At 43.3% G+C, this 21802-nt stretch overlaps 1 protein-coding gene across 1 annotated transcript in view; it reads right to left on the bottom strand.

Moving 5' to 3' along the window:
* Positions 1-5309: 5309 nt before the first annotated feature.
* Positions 5310-21802, bottom strand: part of rhof (ras homolog family member F) — a 23305-nt gene continuing 6812 nt past the window's right edge. Inside the window, exons 4-5 of the mRNA XM_061875797.1 lie at positions 9095-9229; positions 5310-8956 (exon numbers count right to left, since the gene is read on the bottom strand). Of these exons, the coding sequence (XP_061731781.1) occupies positions 8792-8956; positions 9095-9229 (300 nt within the window). The 3' untranslated portion in view covers positions 5310-8791. The remainder of the gene's footprint in view (positions 8957-9094; positions 9230-21802) is intronic.

Genomic DNA, 21802 nt, shown 5'->3' with positions numbered 1-21802 from the left:
CCTAAATCACTAGTGTCTCAAAGGGCTGCACAAACCACCACGACATCCTCGGTAGGCCCACATAAGGGCAAGGGAAACTCACACCCAGTGGGACGTCGGTGACAATGATGACTATGAGAACCTTGGAGAGGAGGAAAGCAATGGATGTCGAGCGGGTCTAACATGATACTGTGAAAGATCAATCCATAATGGATCCAACACAGTCGCGAGAGTCCAGTCCAAAGCGGATCCAACACAGCAGCGAGAGTCCCGTTCACAGCGGAGCCAGCAGGAAACCATCCCAAGCGGAGGCGGATCAGCAGCGCAGAGATGTCCCCAGCCGATACACAGGCGAGCAGTACATGGCCACCGGATCGGACCGGACTCCCTCCACAAAGGAGAGTGGGACATAGAAGAAAAAGAAAAGAAACGGCAGATCAACTGGTCTAAAAAGGGAGTCTATTTAAAGGCTAGAGTATACAAATGAGTTTTAAGGTGAGACTTAAATGCTTCTACTGAGGTAGCATCTCGAACTGTTACCGGGAGGGCATTCCAGAGTACTGGAGCCCGAAATGAAAAAGCTCTACAGCCCGCAGACTTTTTTTGGGCTTTGGGGATCACTAATAAGCCGGAGTCCTTTGAACGCAGATTTCTTGCCGGGACATATGGTACAATACAATCGGCAAGATAGGATGGAGCTAGACCGTGTAGTATTTTATACGTAAGTAGTAAAACCTTAAAGTCACATCTTAAGTGCACAGGAAGCCAGTGCAGGTGAGCCAGTACAGGCGTAATGTGATCAAACTTTCTTGTTCTTGTCAAAAGTCTAGCAGCCGCATTTTGTACCAACTGTAATCTTTTAATGCTAGACATGGGGAGACCCGAAAATAATACGTTACAGTAATCGAGACGAGACGTAACAAACGCAAAGGTGGCAAAACTCAAGGCCCGAACCCGCAAAGGCTTTGAATTACCATGCGTCTATTTCGGGGGTCTAGAGCCGTCCTAGATTAGATTAGATTAGATTAGATTAGCTAGTACTTTATTTATTCCGTCAGGAAAATTACAATTTTCAGCACAATCCCATTCAAGATCAGACAAACATTACAGGGAGACAGAACAGGTGGCTCTCTGGAGCTTTAAAGGCCTACTGAAAGCCACTACTTCCGACCACGCAGTCTGATAGTTTATGTATCATCCATCCAGCCATCATCTTCCGCTTATCCGAGGTCGGGTCGCGGGGGCAACAGCCTAAGCAGGGAAACCCAGACTTCCCTCTCCCCAGCCACTTCGTCCAGCTCTTCCCGGGGGATCCCGAGGCGTTCCCAGGCCAGCCGGGACACATAGTCTTCCCAACGCCTCCGCTTGGGATGGTTTCCTGCTGGCTCCGCTATGAACGGGACTCTCGCTGCTGTGTTGGATCCGCTTTGGACTGAACTCCCGCGACTGTGTTGGATCCATTAGGGATTGAACTTTCACAGTATCATGTTAGACCCGCTCGACATCCATTGCTTTCCTCCTCTCCAAGGTTCTCATAGTCATTATTGTCACCGACGTCCCACTGGGTGTGAGTTTTCCTTGCCCTTATGTGGGCCTACCGAGGATGTCGTGGTGGTTTGTGCAGCCCTTTGAGACACTAGTGATTTAGGGCTATATAAGTAAACATTGATTGATTGATTGATTGCGCTGACAATCCATCAAGCGGTGCGGCGTCATAGCTTACCGAAGTCATACTAAAACATTTTGATAGATTTTTGAGCGCCGGGTGGAACATATAAAATGTTGGTGTTTACTTGAGTCATACTGCCATCATATTGCAGTCCATCCATCCATCCATCCATCCATCCATCATCTTCCGCTTATCCGAGGTCGGGTCGCGGGGGCAACAGCCTAAGCAGGGAAACCCAGACTTCCCTCTCCCCAGCCACTTCGTCCAGCTCTTCCCGGGGGATCCCGAGGCGTTCCCAGGCCAGCCGGGAGACATAGTCTTCCCAACGCCTCCGCTTGGGATGGTTTCCTGCTGGCTCCGCTATGAACGGGACTCTCGCCGCTGTGTTGGATCCGCTTCGGACTGGACTCTCGCGACTGTGTTGGATCCATTATGGATTGAACTTTCACAGTATCATGTTAGACCCGCTCGACATCCATTGCTTTCGTCCTCTCCAAGGTTCTCATAGTCATCATTGTCACCGATGTCCCACTGGGTGTGAGTTTTCTTTGCCCTTATGTGGGCCTACCGAGGATGTGGTAGTGGTTTGTGCAGCCCTTTGAGACACTAGTGATTTAGGGCTATATAAGTAAACATTGATTGATTGATTGAACGTGTCCTGGGTCTTCCCCGTGGCCTCCTACCGGTTGGACGTGCCCTAAACACCTCCCTAGGGAGGCGTTCGGGTGGCATCCTGACCAGATGCCCGAACCACCTCATCTGGCTCCTCTCGATGTGGAGGAGCAGCGGCTTTACTTTGAGTTCCTCCCGGATGGCAGAGCTTCTCACCCTATCTCTAAGGGAGAGACCTGGAAACTCATTTCGGCCGCTTGTACCCGTGATCTTATCCTTTCGGTCATGACCCAAAGCTCATGACCATAGGTGAGGATGGGAACGTAGATCGACCGGTAAATTGAGAGCTTTGCCTTCCGGCTCAGCTCCTTCTTCACCACAACGGATCGGTACAACGTCCGCATTACTGAAGACGCCGCACCGATCCGCCTGTCTATCTCACGATCCACTCTTCCCTCACTCGTGAACAAGACTCCTAGGTACTTGAACTCCTCCACTTGGGGCAGGGTCTCCTCCCCAACCCGGAGATGGAATTCCACCCTTTTCCGTTTATGTATTAATGATGAAATATTAACATTGCAACAATTTTAAATTTCCCGCGGATTTTTTTTTGTTGAAAAGGTCGTGGAATGACGACGGAATATTTTGCGATTTGTTCAATTAATAATGGAGACGTCAAAGAAGAATGCTGTTGGTGGAAAGCAGCTGCCTTTAGCAACCGAAACGCTGCCAGTGTTTCTTTGTTTGTTGTGAAGCTTTAGCGAACATGTTTCTCTACCGCATGTCAACCAGCAAGTTTTTGGATGATAAAATGGTGATATTAAGTCGACTCGTGCAGAGTTAGCGTCCTCCTGCAGCAGCTGTTATCTTGGCTCCTCCATTTGGCTTAATTCTCTCAGAGACACTGGCGGTCACCCCACCCCTCCGACTTTCAGGTATAAGTGAAGTGAATTATATTTATATAGCACTTTTTCTCTAGTGACTCAAAGCGCTTTACATAGTGTAACCCGATATCTAATTTTTACATTCAAACCAGTGTGGGTGGCACTGGGAGCAGGTGGGTAAAGTGTCTTGCCCAAGGACACTACGGTAGTGACTAGGATGGCTGAAGCGGGGATCGAACCTGCAACCCTCAAGTTGCTGGCACAGCCGCTCTACCAACCGAGCTATACTTTATAATCTCACTAAAACACGATTAACCCAATAAGCAGATAAGGAAGTTTCTAGAATTATCCAAGTAAATGTGTCTAATAACATCTGAATCGCTCCCACTGCTCTTGCCTTTTTTTTTTTCTCTTTCTAGTGATTCACTCTAACTTTCCTCATCCACGAATCCTTCATCCTCGCTCAAATTAATGAGGAAATTGTCGCTTTCTCGCGCTGCTGGTGTCTGATTGTAATCAATGTTCAGATTTGAGGAGCCCTCACACCCGTGACGTCACGCGCACATCTGCTTCTAATTGTAAAGGCAAGGCTTTTTTATTAGCGACCAAAAGTTGCAAACTTTATCGTCGATGTTCTCTACTAAATCCTTTTCAGCAAAAATATGGCAATATGGCGAAAAGATCAAGTATGACACATAGAATAAACCTGCTATCCCCGTTTAAATAAGAAAATCTTATTTCAGTAGGCCTTTAAAGAAAAATTAATAAAAAATGGAAAAATGTGAGGGGAAAATATTTTTTTTGTGTGTGTTAATATGATTTCTGTAGGAGGACAAACATGACACAAACCTCCCTAATTGTTATAAAGCACACTATTTACATTAAACATGCTTCACTGATTCGAGTATTTGGCGAGCGCTGTTTTGTCCTACTAATTTTGGCGGTCCTTGAACTCACCGCAGTTTGTTTACATCAGGGGTGTACAAACTTTAAAAAAAAAACTATCCAATATATGTATAAAAAATTTACATTTAGGCTTCCACTCAGGCTTGTTCCCGGGGACCCCAAAGGGGTTTTGGTAAAAATAAAATGTTAAAAATGTGTCATTATTCAGTATTATTATTTTTATTATTATTCAAGTTTTAAATCTCTAGACTAGGGGTCACCAACGCGGTCGCCCGTAAGGACCAGATGAGTCGCCCGCTGGCCTGTTCTAAAAATAGCTCAAATAGCAGCACTTACCAGTGAGCTGCCTCTATTTTTTAAATTGTATTTATTTACTAACAAGCTGGTCTCGCTTTGCTGGACATTTTTAATTCTAAGAGAGACAAAACTCAAATAGAATTTGAAAATCCAAGAAAATATTTTAAAGACTTGGTCTTCACTTGTTTAAGAAAATGCATTTATTTTTTTTACTTTGCTTCTTATAACTTTCAGAAAGACAATTTTAGAGGAAAAAATACAACCTTAAAAATGATTTTAGGATTTTTAAACACATATACCTTTTTACCTTTTAAATTCCTTCCTTTTCTTTCCTGACAATTTAAATCAATTTTTTTTTTATTGTAAAGAATAACAAATACATTTTAATTCTTCATTTTAGCTTCTGTTTTTTCGACGAAGAATATTTGTGAAATATGTCTTCAATTTTATTATGATTAAAATTCTAAAAAATTATTCTGGCAAATCTAGAAAATCTTTAGAATGAAATTTAAATCTTTTTTTAAAGTCTTTTGAATTTATTTTAAACTTTTTATTCTGGAAAATCTAAAAGAAATAATGATTTGTCTTTGTTCGATATATAGCTTGGTCCAATTTGTTATATATTCTAGCAAAGTGCAGATTGGATTTTAACCTTTTTAAAACATGTCATCAAAATTCTAAAATTAATTTTAATCTGAAAAAATTACCAATGATGTTCCATAAATTATTTTTTCATTTTTTTCAAAAAAGATTCGAATTAGCTTGTTTTTCTCCTGTTTTTGGGTTGAATTTTAAAGAGTCGAAATTGAAGATAAACTGTTTCAAAATTTAATTTTCTTTTTTTTCGTGTTTTCTCCTCTTTTAAACCGTTCAATTAAGTGTTTTTTTCATCATTTATTCTCTACAAAAAAAACCTACCGTAAAAGGAAAAAAAAATTATGACAGAATGACAGACAGAAATACCCTTTTTTATACATATACGTATTTATTTATTAAAGGTAAATTGAGCAAATTTACCTTAAGTTCATGAATCCAGATGGATCTCTATTACGATCCCCAAAGAGGGCACTTTAAGTTGATGATTACTTCTAAGTGTAGAAATCTTTATTTATAATTGAATCACTTGTTTATTTTTCAACAAGTTTTTAGTTATTTTTACATCTTTTTTTCCAAATAGTTCAAGAAAGACAACTACAAATGAGCAATATTTTGCACTGTTATACAATTTAATAAATCAGAAACTGATGACAAAGTGCTGTATTTTACTTCTTTATCTCTCTTTTTTTTCAACCAAAAATGCTTTGCTCTGATTAGGGGGTACTTGAATTAAAAAAATGTTCACAGGGGGTACATCACTGAAAAAAGGTTGAGTTGAGAACCACTGGTGTAAACAAACGGAAATACTCCGTCCCAATGGGTGAGCAAGTTCACGTTTTTACCACTGGTAGGCGCTGTTGCTCAAGATGAATGCGGCAGTATTGTACTCTTTTTGCTAAAAAAAAAAGAATAAGGGAAGTAATAACTGTCAAAATGGTTGTTCTTTTGAGTTGAGTATTCAAGTAAAAATTCATGGAACAAAATATTGTGTCATTTGTTGACACATTAACATCCAGAAGAAAATCCATATCCTTAGTCATTAAAATCATTTGAAATGTATTTCAAACCCTGTTTCCATATGAGTTGGAAAATTGTGTTAAATGTAAATATAAACAAAATACAATGATATGCAAATCATTTACAACCCATATTCAGTCGAATATGCTACAAAGACAACATATATATATATTTTTTTTTTTTTTTTGCAAATAATCATTAACTTTAGAATTTGATGCCAGCAACACGTGACAAAGAAGTTGGGAAAGGTGGCAATAAATACTGATAAAGTTGAGGAATGCTCATCAAACACGTATTTGGAACATCCCACAGGTGTGCAGGCTAATTGGGAACAGGTGGGTGCCATGATTGGGTATAAAAACAGCTTCCCCAAAAAATGCTCAGTCTTTCACAAGAAAGGATGGGGCGAGGTACACCCCTTTGTCCACAACTGTGTGAGCAAATAGTCAAACAGTTTAAGAACAACGTTTCTCAAAGTGCAATTGCAAGAAATTTAGGGATTTCAACATCTACGCTCCATAATATCATCAAAAGGTTCAGAGAATCTGGGGAAATCACTTCACGTGGCCGGAAACCAACATTGAATGACCGTGACCTTCGATCCCTCAGACGGGACTGTATCAAAAACCGACATCAATCTCTAAAGGATATCACCACATGGGCTCAGGAACACTTCAGAAAACCACCGTCACTAAATACAGTTTGTCGCTACATCTGTAAGTGCAAGTTAAAGCTCTAATATACAAAGCGAAAGCCATTGATCAACAACATCCAGAAACACCGCCGGCTTCTCTGGACCCGAGATCATCTAAGATGGACTGATGCAAAGTGGAAAAGTGTTCTGTGGTCGGACGAGTCCACATTTGAAATTGTTTTGGAAATATTCGACATCGTGTCATCCGGACCAAAGAGGAAGCGAAACATCCAGACTGTAATCGACGCAAAGTTGAAAAGCCAGCATCTGTGATGGTATGGGGGTGCATTAGTGCCCAAGGCATGGGTAACTTACACATCTGTGAAGGCACCATTAATGCTGAAAGGTACATACAGGTTTTGGAACAACATAAGCTGCCGTCTTTTTCATGGACGCCCCTGCTTATTTGAGCAAGACAATGCCAAGCCACATTCAGCACGTGTTTCAACAGCGTGGCTTCATAAAAAAAGAGTGCGGGTACTTTTATGGCCCGCCTGCAGTCCAGACCTGTCTCCCATGGAAAATGTGTGGCGCATTATGAAGCGTAAAATACGACAGAAGAGACCCCGGACTGTTGAACGACTGAAGCTCTCAATCAATCAATGTTTATTTATATAGCCCCAAATCACAAATGTCTCAAAGGACTGCACAAATCATTACGACTACGACATCCTCGGAAGAACCCACAAAAGGGCAAGGAAAACTCACACCCAGTGGGCAGGGAGAATTCACATCCAGTGGGATGCCAGTGACAATGCTGACTATGAGAAACCTTGGAGAGGACCTCAGATGTGGGCAACCCCCCACCCCTCTAGGGGACCGAAAGCAATGGATGTCGAGCGGGTCTAACATGATACTGTGAAAGTTCAATCCATAGTGGCTCCAACACAGCCGCGAGAGTTCAGTTCAAGCGGATCCAAGACAGCAGCGAGAGTCCCGTCCACAGGAAACCATCTCAAGCGGAGGCGGATCAGCAGCGTAGAGATGTCCCCAACCGATACAGGCGAGCGCTCCATCCTGGGTCTCGACTCTGGACAGCCAGTACTTCATCCATGGTCATCGGACCGGACCCCCTCCACAAGGGAGGGGGGGGACATAGGAGAAAGAAAAGAAGCGGCAGATCAACTGGTCTAAAAAGGAGGTCTATTTAAAGGCTAGAGTATACAGATGAATTTTCAGGTGAGACTTAAATGCTTCTACTGAGGTGGCATCTCGAACTGTTACCGGGAGGGCATTCCAGAGTACTGGAGCCCGAACGGAAAACGCTCTATAGCCCGCAGACTTTTTTTGGGCTCTAGGAATCACTAATAAGCCGGAGTCTTTTGAACGCAGATTTCTTGCCGGGACATATGGTACAATACAATCGGCAAGATAGGATGGAGCTAGACCGTGTAGTATTTTATACGTAAGTAGTAAAACCTTAAAGTCACATCTTAAGTGCACAGGAAGCCAGTGCATAAAACAAGAATGGGAAAGAATTCCACTTTCAAAGCTTCAACAATTAGTTTCCTCAGTTCCCAAACGTTTATTGAGTTAAAAGAAAAGGTGATGTAACACATTGGTGAACATGCCCTTTCCCAACTACTTTGGCACGTGTTGCAGCCATGAAATTCCAAGTTAATTATTATTTGCAAAAAAATCTATGAAGTTTATGTGTTTGAACATCAAATATGTTGTCTTTCTAGTGCATTCAACTGAATATGGGTTGAAAAGGATTTGCAAATCATTGTATTCTGTTTATATTTACATCTAACACAATTTCCCAACTCATATGGAAACGGGGTTTGTACAAAATACTCAATATTTGGCCTTGCTTTATCCCTCCATTTTCTACCGCTTATTCCCTTTCGGGGTCGCGGGGGGCGCTGGCGCCTATCTCAGCTACAATCGGGCGGAAGGCGGGGTACACCCTGGACAAGTCGCCACCTCATCGCAGGGCCAACACAGATAGACAGACAACATTCACACTCACATTCACACACTAGGGCCAATTTAGTGTTGCCAATCAACCTAAAACTTTAAAAACACTTTTTTTCCATAAATGACAGTGAAATAATGACTAAATACATTCCATCTTTCTCCAAAGTGCACATGTATCTCGCGTCAACAGGCGACCATGCAGCTCCCCTCTCATCCTCATAAAATGGCACATTTCCTCTTCCTTTTATAGTTTCTGTGTTTGCGACGGGACGCCAGAGCCATTTTGGCGGCCTCCCTGAAGACGTCTTCCACGTTCTCCTGGTACTTAGCCGAGCACTCCAGGTAGAGCTCGGCGTTCATCCCCTGCTGAGTGGCCAGGCCCTGCGAGCCGAAAGAAAGGCGATAAGATTAAAAGCAAGGAGGGGTGGAGATAAGCCTGATGGAGTGAAAGCGGCTTTGACGCTGGCCTGCTTCTTCCTCCTCGTGTACTTCTTTAAGAACAACGGAATGACGTCTTACCTGTGTGTAAGTGATAGGAGCTTGATTAATGGCTTTGAGCCTCCTGATGCACTCTTTATCCTTCCTGAGGTCAGTCTTGCAGCCGATTAGGATGACTGGAATGTGGGGACAGAAGTGCTTCACCTCTGGGTTCCACTGGGTTCAAAAAGAAGGATAAAATGTGTCAAGTTACTTCATGAAATAAGCAGGGGCGTCCATGATAACGTTGCTTGGATGGCAACATATGTTGCTCCAAAACCTGTATGGACCTTTCAGCATTAATGGTGCCTTCACAGATGTGTAAGTTACCCATGCCTTGGGTAATAATGCACCCCCATACCATCACAGATGCTGGCTTTTCAACTTTGCGCCTATAACAGTCCGGATGGTTCTTTTTCTCTTTGGTTTGGAGTTTTCGAAAAAAACTATTTGAAATGTGGACTCATCAGACCCAAGAAATTTTTTCCACTTTGCATCAGTCCATTTTAGACCAGCAGTGTTTCTGGGTGTTGTTGATAAATGGCTTTCGCTTTGCATAGTAGAGTTTTAACTTGCACTTGCAGATGTAGCGACCAACTGTAATTACTGACAGTAGTTATCTAAAGTGTTCCTGAGCCCATGTGGTGATATCATTTACACACTGATGTCGCTTTTCGATGCCGTACCGCCTGTGGGATAGAAGGTCTTTAACAGTGGTACGTAACCTGGGTTCGATCGAATCCTAGGGGTTTGGTGAGTTGGTCGCAGGGGTTTGGCGGAGGTGGGGGCACACACGACTCATCAGACCCAAGAAAATTTTTCCACTTTGCATCAGTCCATTTTAGACCAGCAGTGTTTTTGGGTGTTGTTGATAAATGGCTTTCGCTTTGCATAGTATAGTTTTAACTTGCACTTGTAGATGTAGCGACCAACTGTAATTACTGACAGTAGTTATCTAAAGTGTTCCTGAGCCCATGTGGTGATATCATTTACACACTGATGTCGCTTTTCGATGCTGTACCGCCTGTGGGATAGAATGTCTTTAACAGTGGTTCGTAACCTGGGTTCGATCGAACCCTTAGTTGGTCTCAGGGGTTTGGCGGAGGTGGGGGCACACCCGACTCATCGTGTAAATAGAAACTTCTCCCTATCTGCGTATTATGTATACGGCAACCGCAGAAGTCCCACTAATTTTGTCAGAACGGAGTCCAACAAGGTTAAGAACCTCTGGTCTATAATATCACAGATGCTGGCTTTTCAACTTTTCGCCTATAACAGTCCGTACGGTTGTCTTCCTCTTCGGTCCGGAGGACACGACGTCCACAGTTTCCAAAAACAATTTGAAATGTGGACTCATCAGACCCAAGAAAATTTTTCCACTTTGCATCAGTCCATCTTAGATCAGCTTGGGCCCAGCAAAACCAGCAGCGTTTCTGGGTGTTGTTGATAAATGGCTTTCGCTTTGCATAGTATAGTTTTAACTTGCACTTGCAGATGTAGCGACCAACTGTAATTACTGACAGTAGTCATCTAAAATGTCCTTGAGCCCATGTGGTGATATCCTTTACACACTGGTGTCGCTTTTCGATGCCGTACCGCCTGAGGGATAGAAGGTCTATAATATCATTGCTTACGTGCAGTGATTTTTCAAGATTCTCTGAACCTTTTGATGCACTAATACACTCCCATACCATCACAGATGCTGGCTTTTCAACTTTGCACCTATAACAATCCGAATGGTTATTTTCCTCTTTGGTCCGGAGGACACGACTTCCACAGTTTCCAAAAACAATTTGAAATGTGGACTCGTGAGACCACAGAACACTGTTCCGCTTAACGTCAGTCCATCTTAGATGAGCTCGGGCCTAGCGAAGCCAGCGGCGTTTGTGGGTGTTGTTGATAAATGGCTTTGGCGTTGCGTAGTAGAGTTTTAACTTGCACTTGCAGATGTAGCGACCAACTGTAATTACTGACAGTAGTTATCTAAAGTGTTCCTGTGCCCATGTGGTGATATCGTTTACACACTGATGTCGCTTTTCGATGCTGTACCGCCTGAGGGATAGAAGGTCTTTAACAGCGGTTAGTAACCTGGGTTGGATTGAACCCTAGGGGTTTCGTGAGTTGGTCTCAGGGGTTTGGCGGAGGTGGGGGCACACCCGACTCATCAGACCCAAGAACATTTTTCCACTTTGCATCAGTCCATTTTAGACCAGCAGTGTTTCTGGGTGTTGTTGATAAATGGCTTTCACTTTGCATAGTAGAGTTTTAACTTGCACTTGCAGATGTAGCGACCAACTGTAATTACTGACAGTAGTTATCTAAAGTGTTCCTGAGCCCATGTGGTGATATCATTTACACACTGATGTCGCTTTTCGATGCTGTACCGCCTGAGGGATAGAAGGTCTATAATATCATTGCTTACGTGCAGTGATTTCTCAAGATTCTCTGAACCTTTTGATGCACTAATACACCCCCATACCATCACAGATGCTGGCTTTTCAACTTTGCACCTATAACAATCCGAATGGTTATTTTCCTCTTTGGTCCGGAGGACACCACGTCCACAGTTTCCAAAAACAATTTGAAATGTGGACTCGTCAGACCACAGAACACTGTTCCACTTAACATCAGTCCATCTTAGATGAGCTCGGGCCTAGCGAAGCCAGCAGCGTTTGTGGGTGTTGTTGATAACTGGCTTTAGCGTTGCGTAGTAGAGTTTTAACTTGCACTTGCAGATGTAGCGACCAACTGTAATTACTGACAGTAGTTTTCTAAAGTGTTCCTGAGCCCATGTGGTGATATCATTTACACACTGATGTCGCTTTTCGATGCTGTACCGCCTGAGGGATTTAACAGTGGTTCGTAACCTGGGTTCGATCGAACCCTAGGGGTTTGGTGAGTTGGTCTCAGGGGTTTGGCGGAGGTGGGGGCACACCCGACTCATCGTGTAAATAGAAACTTCTCCCTATCTGCGTATTATGTATACGGGAACCGCAGAAGTCCCACTAATTTTGTCAGAACGGAGGCCAACAAGGTTAAGAACCTCTGGTCTATAATATCACAGATGCTGGCTTTTCAACTTTTCGCCTATAACAGTCCGTACGGTTGTCTTCCTCTTCGGTCCGGAGGACACGACGTCCACAGTTTCCCAAAAAAATTTGAAATGTGGACTCATCAGACCCCAGAACATTTTTCCACTTTGCATCAGTCCATCTTAGATCAGCTTGGGCCCAGCAAAACCAGCAGCGTTTCTGGGTGTTGTTGATAAATGGCTTTCGCTTTGCATAGTATAGTTTTAACTTGCACTTGCAGATGTAGCGACCAACTGTAATTACTGACAGTAGTCATCTAAAATGTCCTTGAGCCCATGTGGTGATATCCTTTACACACTGATGTCGCTTTTCGATGCTGTACCGCCTGAGGGATAGAAGCTCTATAATATCATTGCTTACGTGCAGTGATTTCTCAAGATTCTCTGAACCTTTTGATGAACTAATACACTCCCATACCATCACAGAAGCTGGCTTTTCAACTTTGCACCTATAACAGTCCGAATGGTTATTTTCCTCTTTGGTCCGGAGGACACGACTTCCACAGTTTCCAAAAACAATTTGAAATGTGGACTCGTCAGACCACAGAACACTGTTCCACTTAACATCAGTCCATCTTAGATGAGCTCGGGCCTAGCGAAGCCAGCAGCGTTTGTGGGTGTTGTTGATAACTGGCTTTGGCGTTGCATAGTAGAGTTTTAACTTGCACTTGCAGATGTAGCGACCAACTGTAATTACCGACAGTAGTTATCTAAAGTGTTCCTGAGCCCATGTGGTGATATCATTTACACACTGATGTCGCTTTTCGATGCTGTACCGACTGAGGGATGGAAGGTCTTTAACAGTGGTACGTAACCTGGGTTCGATCGAATCCTAGGGGTTTGGTGAGTTGGTCGCAGGGGTTTGGCGGAGGTGGGGGCACACACGACTCATCAGACCCAAGAAAATTTTTCCACTTTGCATCAGTCCATTTTAGACCAGCAGTGTTTCTGGGTGTTGTTGATAAATGGCTTTCGCTTTGCATAGTAGAGTTTTAACTTGCACTTGCAGATGTAGCGACCAACTGTAATTACTGACAGTAGTTATCTAAAGTGTTCCTGAGCCCATGTGGTGATATCATTTATACACTGATGTCGCTTTTCGATGCCGTACCGCCTGTGGGATAGAAGGTCTTTAACAGTGGTTCGTAACCTGGGTTCGATCGAACCCTGAGTTGGTCTCAGGGGTTTGGCGGAGGTGGGGGCACACCCGACTCATCGTGTAAATAAAAACTTCTCCCTATCTGCGTATTATGTACTGTATACGGCAACCGCAGAAGTCCCACTAATTTTGTCAGAACGGAGGCCAACAAGGTTAAGAACCTCTGGTCTATAATATCACAGAGGCTGGCTTTTAAACTTTGCGCCTATAACAGTCCGTACGGTTGTCTTCCTCTTCGGTCCGGAGGACACAACGTCCACAGTTTCCAAAAACAATTTGAAATGTGGACTCATCAGACCCAAGAAAATTTTTCCACTTTGCATCAGTCCATTTTAGACCAGCAGTGTTTCTGGGTGTTGTTGATAAATGGCTTTCGCTTTGCATAGTAGAGTTTTAACTTGCACTTGCAGATGTAGCGACCAACTGTAATTACTGACAGTAGTCATCTGAAATGTCCTTGAGCCCATGTGGTGATATCCTTTACACACTGATGTCGCTTTTCGATGCTGTACCGACTGAGGGATGGAAGGTCTTTAACAGTGGTACGTAACCTGGGTTCGATCGAATCCTAGGGGTTTGGTGAGTTGGTCGCAGGGGTTTGGCGGAGGTGGGGGCACACACGACTCATCAGACCCAAGAAAATTTTTCCACTTTGCATCAGTCCATTTTAGACCAGCAGTGTTTCTGGGTGTTGTTGATAAATGGCTTTCGCTTTGCATAGTAGAGTTTTAACTTGCACTTGCAGATGTAGCGACCAACTGTAATTACTGACAGTAGTTATCTAAAGTGTTCCTGAGCCCATGTGGTGATATCATTTACACACTGATGTCGCTTTTCGATGCCGTACCGCCTGTGGGATAGAAGGTCTTTAACAGTGGTTCGTAACCTGGGTTCGATCGGTGAGTTGGTCTCAGTTGGTCTCTGGATGGACCGCTCGCCTGTGTATCGGTTGGGGACATCTCTACGCTGCTGATCCGCCTCCGCTTGAGATGGTTTCCTGTGGACGGGACTCTCGCTGCTGTCTTGGATCCGCTTTGAACTGAACTCTCGCGGCTGTGTTGGAGCCACTATGGATTGAACTTTCACAGTATCATGTTAGACCCGCTCGACATCCATTGCTTTCGGTCCCCTAGAGGGGGGGGGGTTGCCCACATCTGAGGTCCTCTCCAAGGTTTCTCATAGTCAGCATTGTCACTGGCGTCCCACTGGGTGTGAGTTTTCCTTGCCCTTTTGTGGGTTCTTCCGAGGATGTTGTAGTCGTAATGATTTTGTGCAGTCCTTTGAGACATTTGTGATTTGGGGCTATATAAATAAACATTGATTGATTGATATTTACTTGAGTAAAAGTAAAAAGTATGTTGTGAAAAAACGACTCAAGTACTGAGTAACTGATGAGTAACCTGTTCGTTTAATGATGCAACAAATGTTGCACAAAAATAGCCAGAGCCAGGAATATCTCTTAAGCAACGAAAACAATAACATATATTAAATAATAATACATTAACAAGGCAAATTGAACCACAATCAGTTAACAGCACCATAGGCTCAGTCGGCAGAGATTACAAAGGAAAATAACAAGTTAGCCTTTACGCAAACCATAAACTGATAGGTGTGGGCTGCACCTTGGAACCTACTGTGCACTTCTGATTGGTGTTTCTATGCATGTGTGTGTGTGTGTGTGTGTGTGTGTGTGTGTGTGTGTGTGTGTGTGTGTGTGTGTGTGTGTCGGTCTGTCTGTCTATGACAGGGGTAAGGAACCTATGGCTCTAGAGCCAGATGTGGCTCTTTTGATGACTGCATCTGGCTCTCGGATAAATCTGAGCTGACATTGCTTAACACGATAAGTAATGACTAATTCAATCAATCAATCAATGTTTACTTATATAGCCCTAAATCACTAGTGTCTCAAAGGGCTGCACAAACCACCACGACATCCTCGGTAGGCCCACATAAGGGCAAGGAAAACTCACACCCAGTGGGACGTCGGTGACAATAATGACTATGAGAACCTTAGAGAGGAGGAAAGCAATGGATGTCGAGCGGGTCTAACATGATACTGTGAAAGTTCAATCCACAATGGATACAACACAGTCGAGAGAGTCCAGTCCAAAGAGGATCCAAGACACAGCAGCGAGAGTCCCGTTCACAGTGGAGCCAGCAGGAAACCATCCCAAGCGGAGGCGGACCAGCAGCGCAGAGATGTCCCCAGCCGATACACAGGCGAGCAGTACATGGCCACCGGATCGGACCGGACCCCCTCCACACGGGAGAGTGGGACATAGAAGAAAAAGAAAAGAAACGGCAGATCAACTGGTCTAAAAAGGGAGTCTATTTAAAGGCTAGAGTATACAAATGAGTTTTAAGGTGATTCCACTTGTAATCACAGTGTTAAAAACAATGTTCAAAATATAAACCATTCTCGTGCATTTTTAATCCATCCATCCGTTTTTTTGTACCGCACCTGTTCAAGAAGTTGCGTTACTGGTAAGAAGTTATTTATTTATTATTGGTTAGTGTGGGGCTTGCCCTCCTGGGGGTTCTTCAGACCACCAAGCACCGACATGAGAGCCTGTTTAAGGGTTACAATATTGTTTTTTTTTTTTCAATAAGTCTCTTAGTTGCTTTCCAGCAATTGTCTTTTTCTCTTTCGTTCTTGCTCACACTCTGGCTCCAGCCCCAACCCGGTCTCTCCTCCTGGCTGCTGCTTATCACAGAGCGACAGGCGATTAGATAACGAGGCCCAGGTGGGCCATCTACGCACCTGTCGCTGATTTCGAGGCCGGTTCTGGCAACTCCCTGCTTCGCTGCAGGCCCGCAGGCCACGCCCCCCTCCACGGTTAGCTTCAGAATAACAATGTTATGACAAAGAATAAGACACCTATTATACTCTAGAAATGTTGGTCTTACTTAAAAATGCACACTTTGGTGTTCAGTGTTAAAAAAAAAAAAACAATTATATGGCTTTTACGGAAATACATTTTAAAATATTTGGGTTCTTGGCTCTCTCAGCCAAAAAGGTTCCCGACTCCCTGGTCTATGAGGCTGCAGTGCGTTAATAATTATCCCCACACGATGTACATTTGACAGTGATTCATAGCAGGGGAGCTAACATCAGCCCAGGGTGACAGCCAAAATATTTACTAACTAAATGTGTTTCCTCAAATTTGACGTTGAGTTCATGCAAACTTAAAGGCCTACTGAAAGCCACTACTAGCCACCACGCAGTCTGATAGTTTATATATCAATGATGAAATATTAACATTGCAACACATGCCAATACGGCCTTTTTAGTTTAATAAATTGCAATTTTAAATTTCCCGGGAGTTTCGTCTTGAAAACGTCGTGTAATGATGACGTGTACGCAAGACGTCACGGGTTTTTAGGAAGTATGAGCGCTGCACACACACACACAGCTAAAAGTCGTCTGCTTTAACGGCATAATTACACAGTATTCTGGACATCCGTGTTGCTGAATCTTTTGCAATTTGTTCAATTAATAATGGAGACTATAAAGAAGGCGATGACAAAAAATGTTTGTCATCACTTCTGAGAATACAGAGCATAGAAGAAAAAGGTCATTTCAAACAACAGTCGAGGATAACTTTAAAACAAATGTGTACATCAGTAGTGGGGGTAAAATTGTGGAATTCTCTTTACAACGAGATAAAAAAACTGTAAAAATATATTCCAATTGAAAAAATATATAAATATGGACAGCCATAAGTGTTTACACTAGTAGAGAACATCGACGATAAAGTTCGCAACTTTTGGTCGCTAATAAAAAAGCCTTGCCTGTACCGGAATTAGAAGCCGATGTGCGCGTGACGTCACGGGTGTGAGGGCTCCTCACATCTGAACATTGATTACAATCAGACACCAGCAGCGCGAGAAAGCGACAATTTCCTCATTAATTTGAGCGAGGATGAAGGATTCGTGGATGAGGAAAGTTAGAGTGAATCACTAAAAAGAGAGAAAAAAAAAAAGGCAAGTGCAGTGGGAGCGATTCAGATGTTATTAGACACATTTACTTGAATAATTCTAGAAACTCCCTTATCTGTTTATTGGGTTAATCGTGTTTTAGTGAGATTATAAAGTATAGCTCGGTTGGTAGAGTGGCCGTGCCAGCAACTCGAGGGTTGCAGGTTCGATTCCCGCTTCCGCCATCCTAGTCACCGCCGTTGTGTCCTTGAGCAAGACACTTTACCCACCTGCTCCCAGGGCCACCCACACTGGTTTAAATGTAACTTAGATATTGGGTTTCACTATGTAAAGCGCTTTGAGTCACTAGAGAAAAGCGCTATATAAATATAATTCACTTCACATTTTGTTTTTTATTTATTATTTTACTTATTTTTTGTCTGGTTTTGTATTTGCTCTGTATCATTCCGTGAGGTGTATATTATTACTATTATTTTCTTGGTTTGGTTTATACTTTATGAAGTTTTGCACTTGTGTTTTTTGTTTTCGATTGTTTCATTACATTTGGATACATGTTTCGGCTTAAATGATATTCATGAAGTAAGATCATGTATTATGTCAAAGGGGCCAGGAAACTATAAGATTTTCTTCATCCTGCTCCTTCTCAGGAATTGTGTGAATTTAAATTGTATAATTGTGATATAATTATGTATCGTTCTAAATGCACATCAATGAATGAGATAAATAAAAATGAAATGAAAGAATGCTGTTGGTGGAAAGCGGTGTATTACAGCCGGTGTTTCTTTGTTTGTGGTGAAGCTTTAACACAGAGCGGTCAAGCGAACATGTTTCTCTACGTCAACCAGCAAGTTTTTGGATGGGAAAATTGTGATATTAAGTCGGCTCTTACCGGAGACTTCAGTGGATTATGGGACCTCCTCCTGCTGCTCAACAAGGCAGCTGTGATCTTGGCTCCTTCTCTCAGAGACACTGGCGTTCACCGCAGCCATCCGACATTCAGGTATGACTTTAGAATATCACTAAAACACTATTAAAACAATAAGCAGATAAGGGATTTTCCAGAATAATCCAAGTAAATGTGTCTAATTACATCTGAAACGCTACCACACCCGCCGCCCGGAACCATCGCTTTTTCTTTTTTTTTGTAGTGCCTCACTCTAACTTTTCTAATGCTCGAATCTTTCATCCTCGCTCAAATTAATGGGGAAATTGTCGCTTTCTCGGTCCGAATAACTCTTGCTGCTGGTGGCTAATATTATAAACAATGTGAGGGGAGGAGCCCTCACACCGGTGATGTCACGCACACATCGTCTGCTACTTTATGCTCGGTTGGTAGAGCGGCCGTGCCAGCAACTTGAGGTTGCAGGTTCGATTCCCGCTTCCGCCATCCTAGTCACTGCCGTTGTGTCCTTGGGCAAGACACTTTACCCACCTGCTCCCAGTGCCACCCACACCGGTTTAAATGTAACTTAGATATTGGGTTTCACTATGTAAAGCGCTTTGAGTCACTAGAGAAAAGCGCTATATAAATATAATTCACTTCACTTCACTTCCGGTAAAAGCAAGGTTGATTGATTGATTGATTGATTGATTTTTTTATTAGTAGATTGCACAGTTCAGTACATATTCCGTACAATTGACCACTAAATGGTAACACCCGAATAAGTTTTTCAAGTTGTTTAATCACGTTAATCAATTCATGGCTTTTTTTTATTAGCGACCAAAAGTTGCGAACTTTATCGTCGATGTTCTCTACTAAATCCTTTCAGCAAAAATATGGTAATATCGCGAAATGATCAAGTATGACACATAGAATAGACCTGCTATCCCCGTTTGAATAAGAAAATCTCATTTCAGTAGGCCTTGAAGCTTGTTGTTTGCCGGTGAAACTTTATGTGCTGCCTGGCTCTGTTTGATTGGTGAAACGGAGTCAAACGTCACCAGTGACTACATTTGATTGGTGAAACGGGAGTCAAACGTCACCAGTGACTACATTTGATTGGTGAAACGGGAGTCAAACGTCACCAGTGACTACATTTGATTGGTGAAACGGGAGTCAAACGTCACCAGTGACTACATTTGATTGGTGAAACGGGAGTCAAACGTCACCAGTGACTACATTTGATTGGTGAAACGGGAGTCAAACGTCACCAGTGACTACATTTGATTGGTGAAACGGGAGTCAAACGTCACCAGTGACTACATTTGATTGGTGAAACGGAGTCAAACGTCACCAGTGACTACATTTGATTGGTGAAACGGGAGTCAAACGTCACCAGTGACTACATTTGATTGGTGAAACGGGAGTCAAACGTCACCAGTGACTACATTTGATTGGTGAAACGGAGTCAAACGTCACCAGTGACTGCATTTGATTGTTGAAACGGGAGTCAAACGTCACCAGTGACTACATTTGATTGGTGAAACGGAGTCAAACGTCACCAGTGACTACATTTGATTGGTGAAACGGGAGTCAAACGTCACCAGTGACTACATTTGATTGGTGAAACGGAGTCAAACGTCACCAGTGACTACATTTGATTGGTGAAACGGGAGTCAAACGTCACCAGTGACTACATTTGATTGGTGAAACGGGAGTCAAACGTCACCAGTGACTACATTTGATTGGTGAAACGGGAGTCAAACGTCACCACTGACTACATTTGATTGGTGAAACGGAGTCAAACGTCACCAGTGACTACATTTGATTGGTGAAACGGGAGTCAAACGTCACCAGTGACTACATTTGATTGGTGAAACGGGAGTCAAACGTCACCAGTGACTACATTTGATTGGTGAAACGGGAGTCAAACGTCACCAGTGACTACATTTGATTGGTGAAACGGAGTCAAACGTCACCAGTGACTGCATTTGATTGTTGAAACGGGAGTCAAACGTCACCAGTGACTACATTTGATTGGTGAAACGGAGTCAAACGTCACCAGTGACTACATTTGATTGGTGAAACGGGAGTCAAACGTCACCAGTGACTACATTTGATTGGTGAAACGGGAGTCAAACGTCACCAGTGACTACATTTGATTGGTGAAACGGGAGTCAAACGTCACCAGTGACTACATTTGATTGGTGAAACGGGAGTCAAACGTCACCAGTGACTGCATTTGATTGGTGAAACGGGAGTCAAACGTCACCAGTGACTACATTTGATTGGTGAAACGGGAGTCAAACGTCACCAGTGACTACATTTGATTGGTGAAACGGGAGTCAAACGTCACCAGTGACTACATTTGATTGGTGAAACGGGAGACAAACGTCACCAGTGACTACATTTGATTGGTGAAACGGAGTCAAACGTCATAGTGACTGCATTTGATTGGTGAAACGGGAGTCAAACGTCACCAGTGACTGCATTTGATTGGTGAAACGCAGGAATGCGATAGATCCTACTTTGAAGGTCTGTCTGACAAACCAAAACAAGCAAAGCGTGCATTAATAGATCGATAAAAATCAGTAGCGAGTAGCGAGCTGAATGTAGATAAATGGAGTGGAGTAAAAGTAGCGTTTATTCTCTATAAATATACTCAAGTAAAAGTAAAAGTATGTTGTATTAAAACTACTCTTAAAAGTACAATTCGTCATAAAAGTTACTCAAGTAGATGCAACGGAGTAAATGTAGCGTGTTACTACCCACCTCTGCGCGGGGAGAACATGCAAACTCCACACAGAAAGATCCCGAGCGCAGAATCGAACTGAGGACTTGTACGAAAGCCTGTGGTGTGCTGTTAACCAGTTCTGGAATGTTCCTGTGCTTTTAAGTTGATAGGTCAATCTGTGACGTCATTTCCCCTTTAAAGCACGTCTTTGTCAGAATAGCCGGTTTAGATCAATGGTGGCAGCCAGCCTTGTGTGCGTTGACGACTAAATAACACACACCGACACACACACACACACACACACACACACACACACACACACACACACACACACACACACACACACACACACACACACACACACACACACATTTACCTCACAGCAATAAAGATAATTAAAGGATTCTCTGGCCGGAATCTGTCCATCGGGTCCCAACTCTAAAAGAACTACTATCCCTTCCTAACAGGACTAATCAGGACCTTCGTATTGTGAGGCAGATGCACAGACCCCTCTTCCACCGTGCTGCCCTTAATTAGACATGTGAATTTAAATAGTACCAGTACTGTAATTGGGACAGGAATATACAGTGTGTAAAAAAAATCAAGAAGGACATAGTTTGCTGAAAAGGAAGATTGAATTGAAATTGAGAGAACAGACAAGTCATTGTTTGGTCCATCCATCCATCCATTTTCTACCGCTTATTCCCTTTCGGGGTCGCGCGGGGCGCTGGCGCCTATCTCAGCTACAATCGGGCGGAAGGCGGGGTACACCCTGGACAAGTCGCCACCTCATCGCAGGGCCAACACAGATAGACAGACAACATTCACACTCACAATCACACACTAGGGCCAATTTAGTGTTGCCAATCAACCTATCCCCAGGTGCATGTCTTTGGAAGTGGGAGGAAGCCGGAGTACCCGGAGGGAACCCACGCATTCACGGGGAG

Source organism: Nerophis ophidion, linkage group LG17 (genome assembly GCF_033978795.1).
Source record: "Nerophis ophidion isolate RoL-2023_Sa linkage group LG17, RoL_Noph_v1.0, whole genome shotgun sequence".
Taxonomy (NCBI): Eukaryota; Metazoa; Chordata; class Actinopteri; order Syngnathiformes; family Syngnathidae; genus Nerophis; species Nerophis ophidion.
This window is presented reverse-complemented; position numbering and strand designations above follow the sequence as displayed.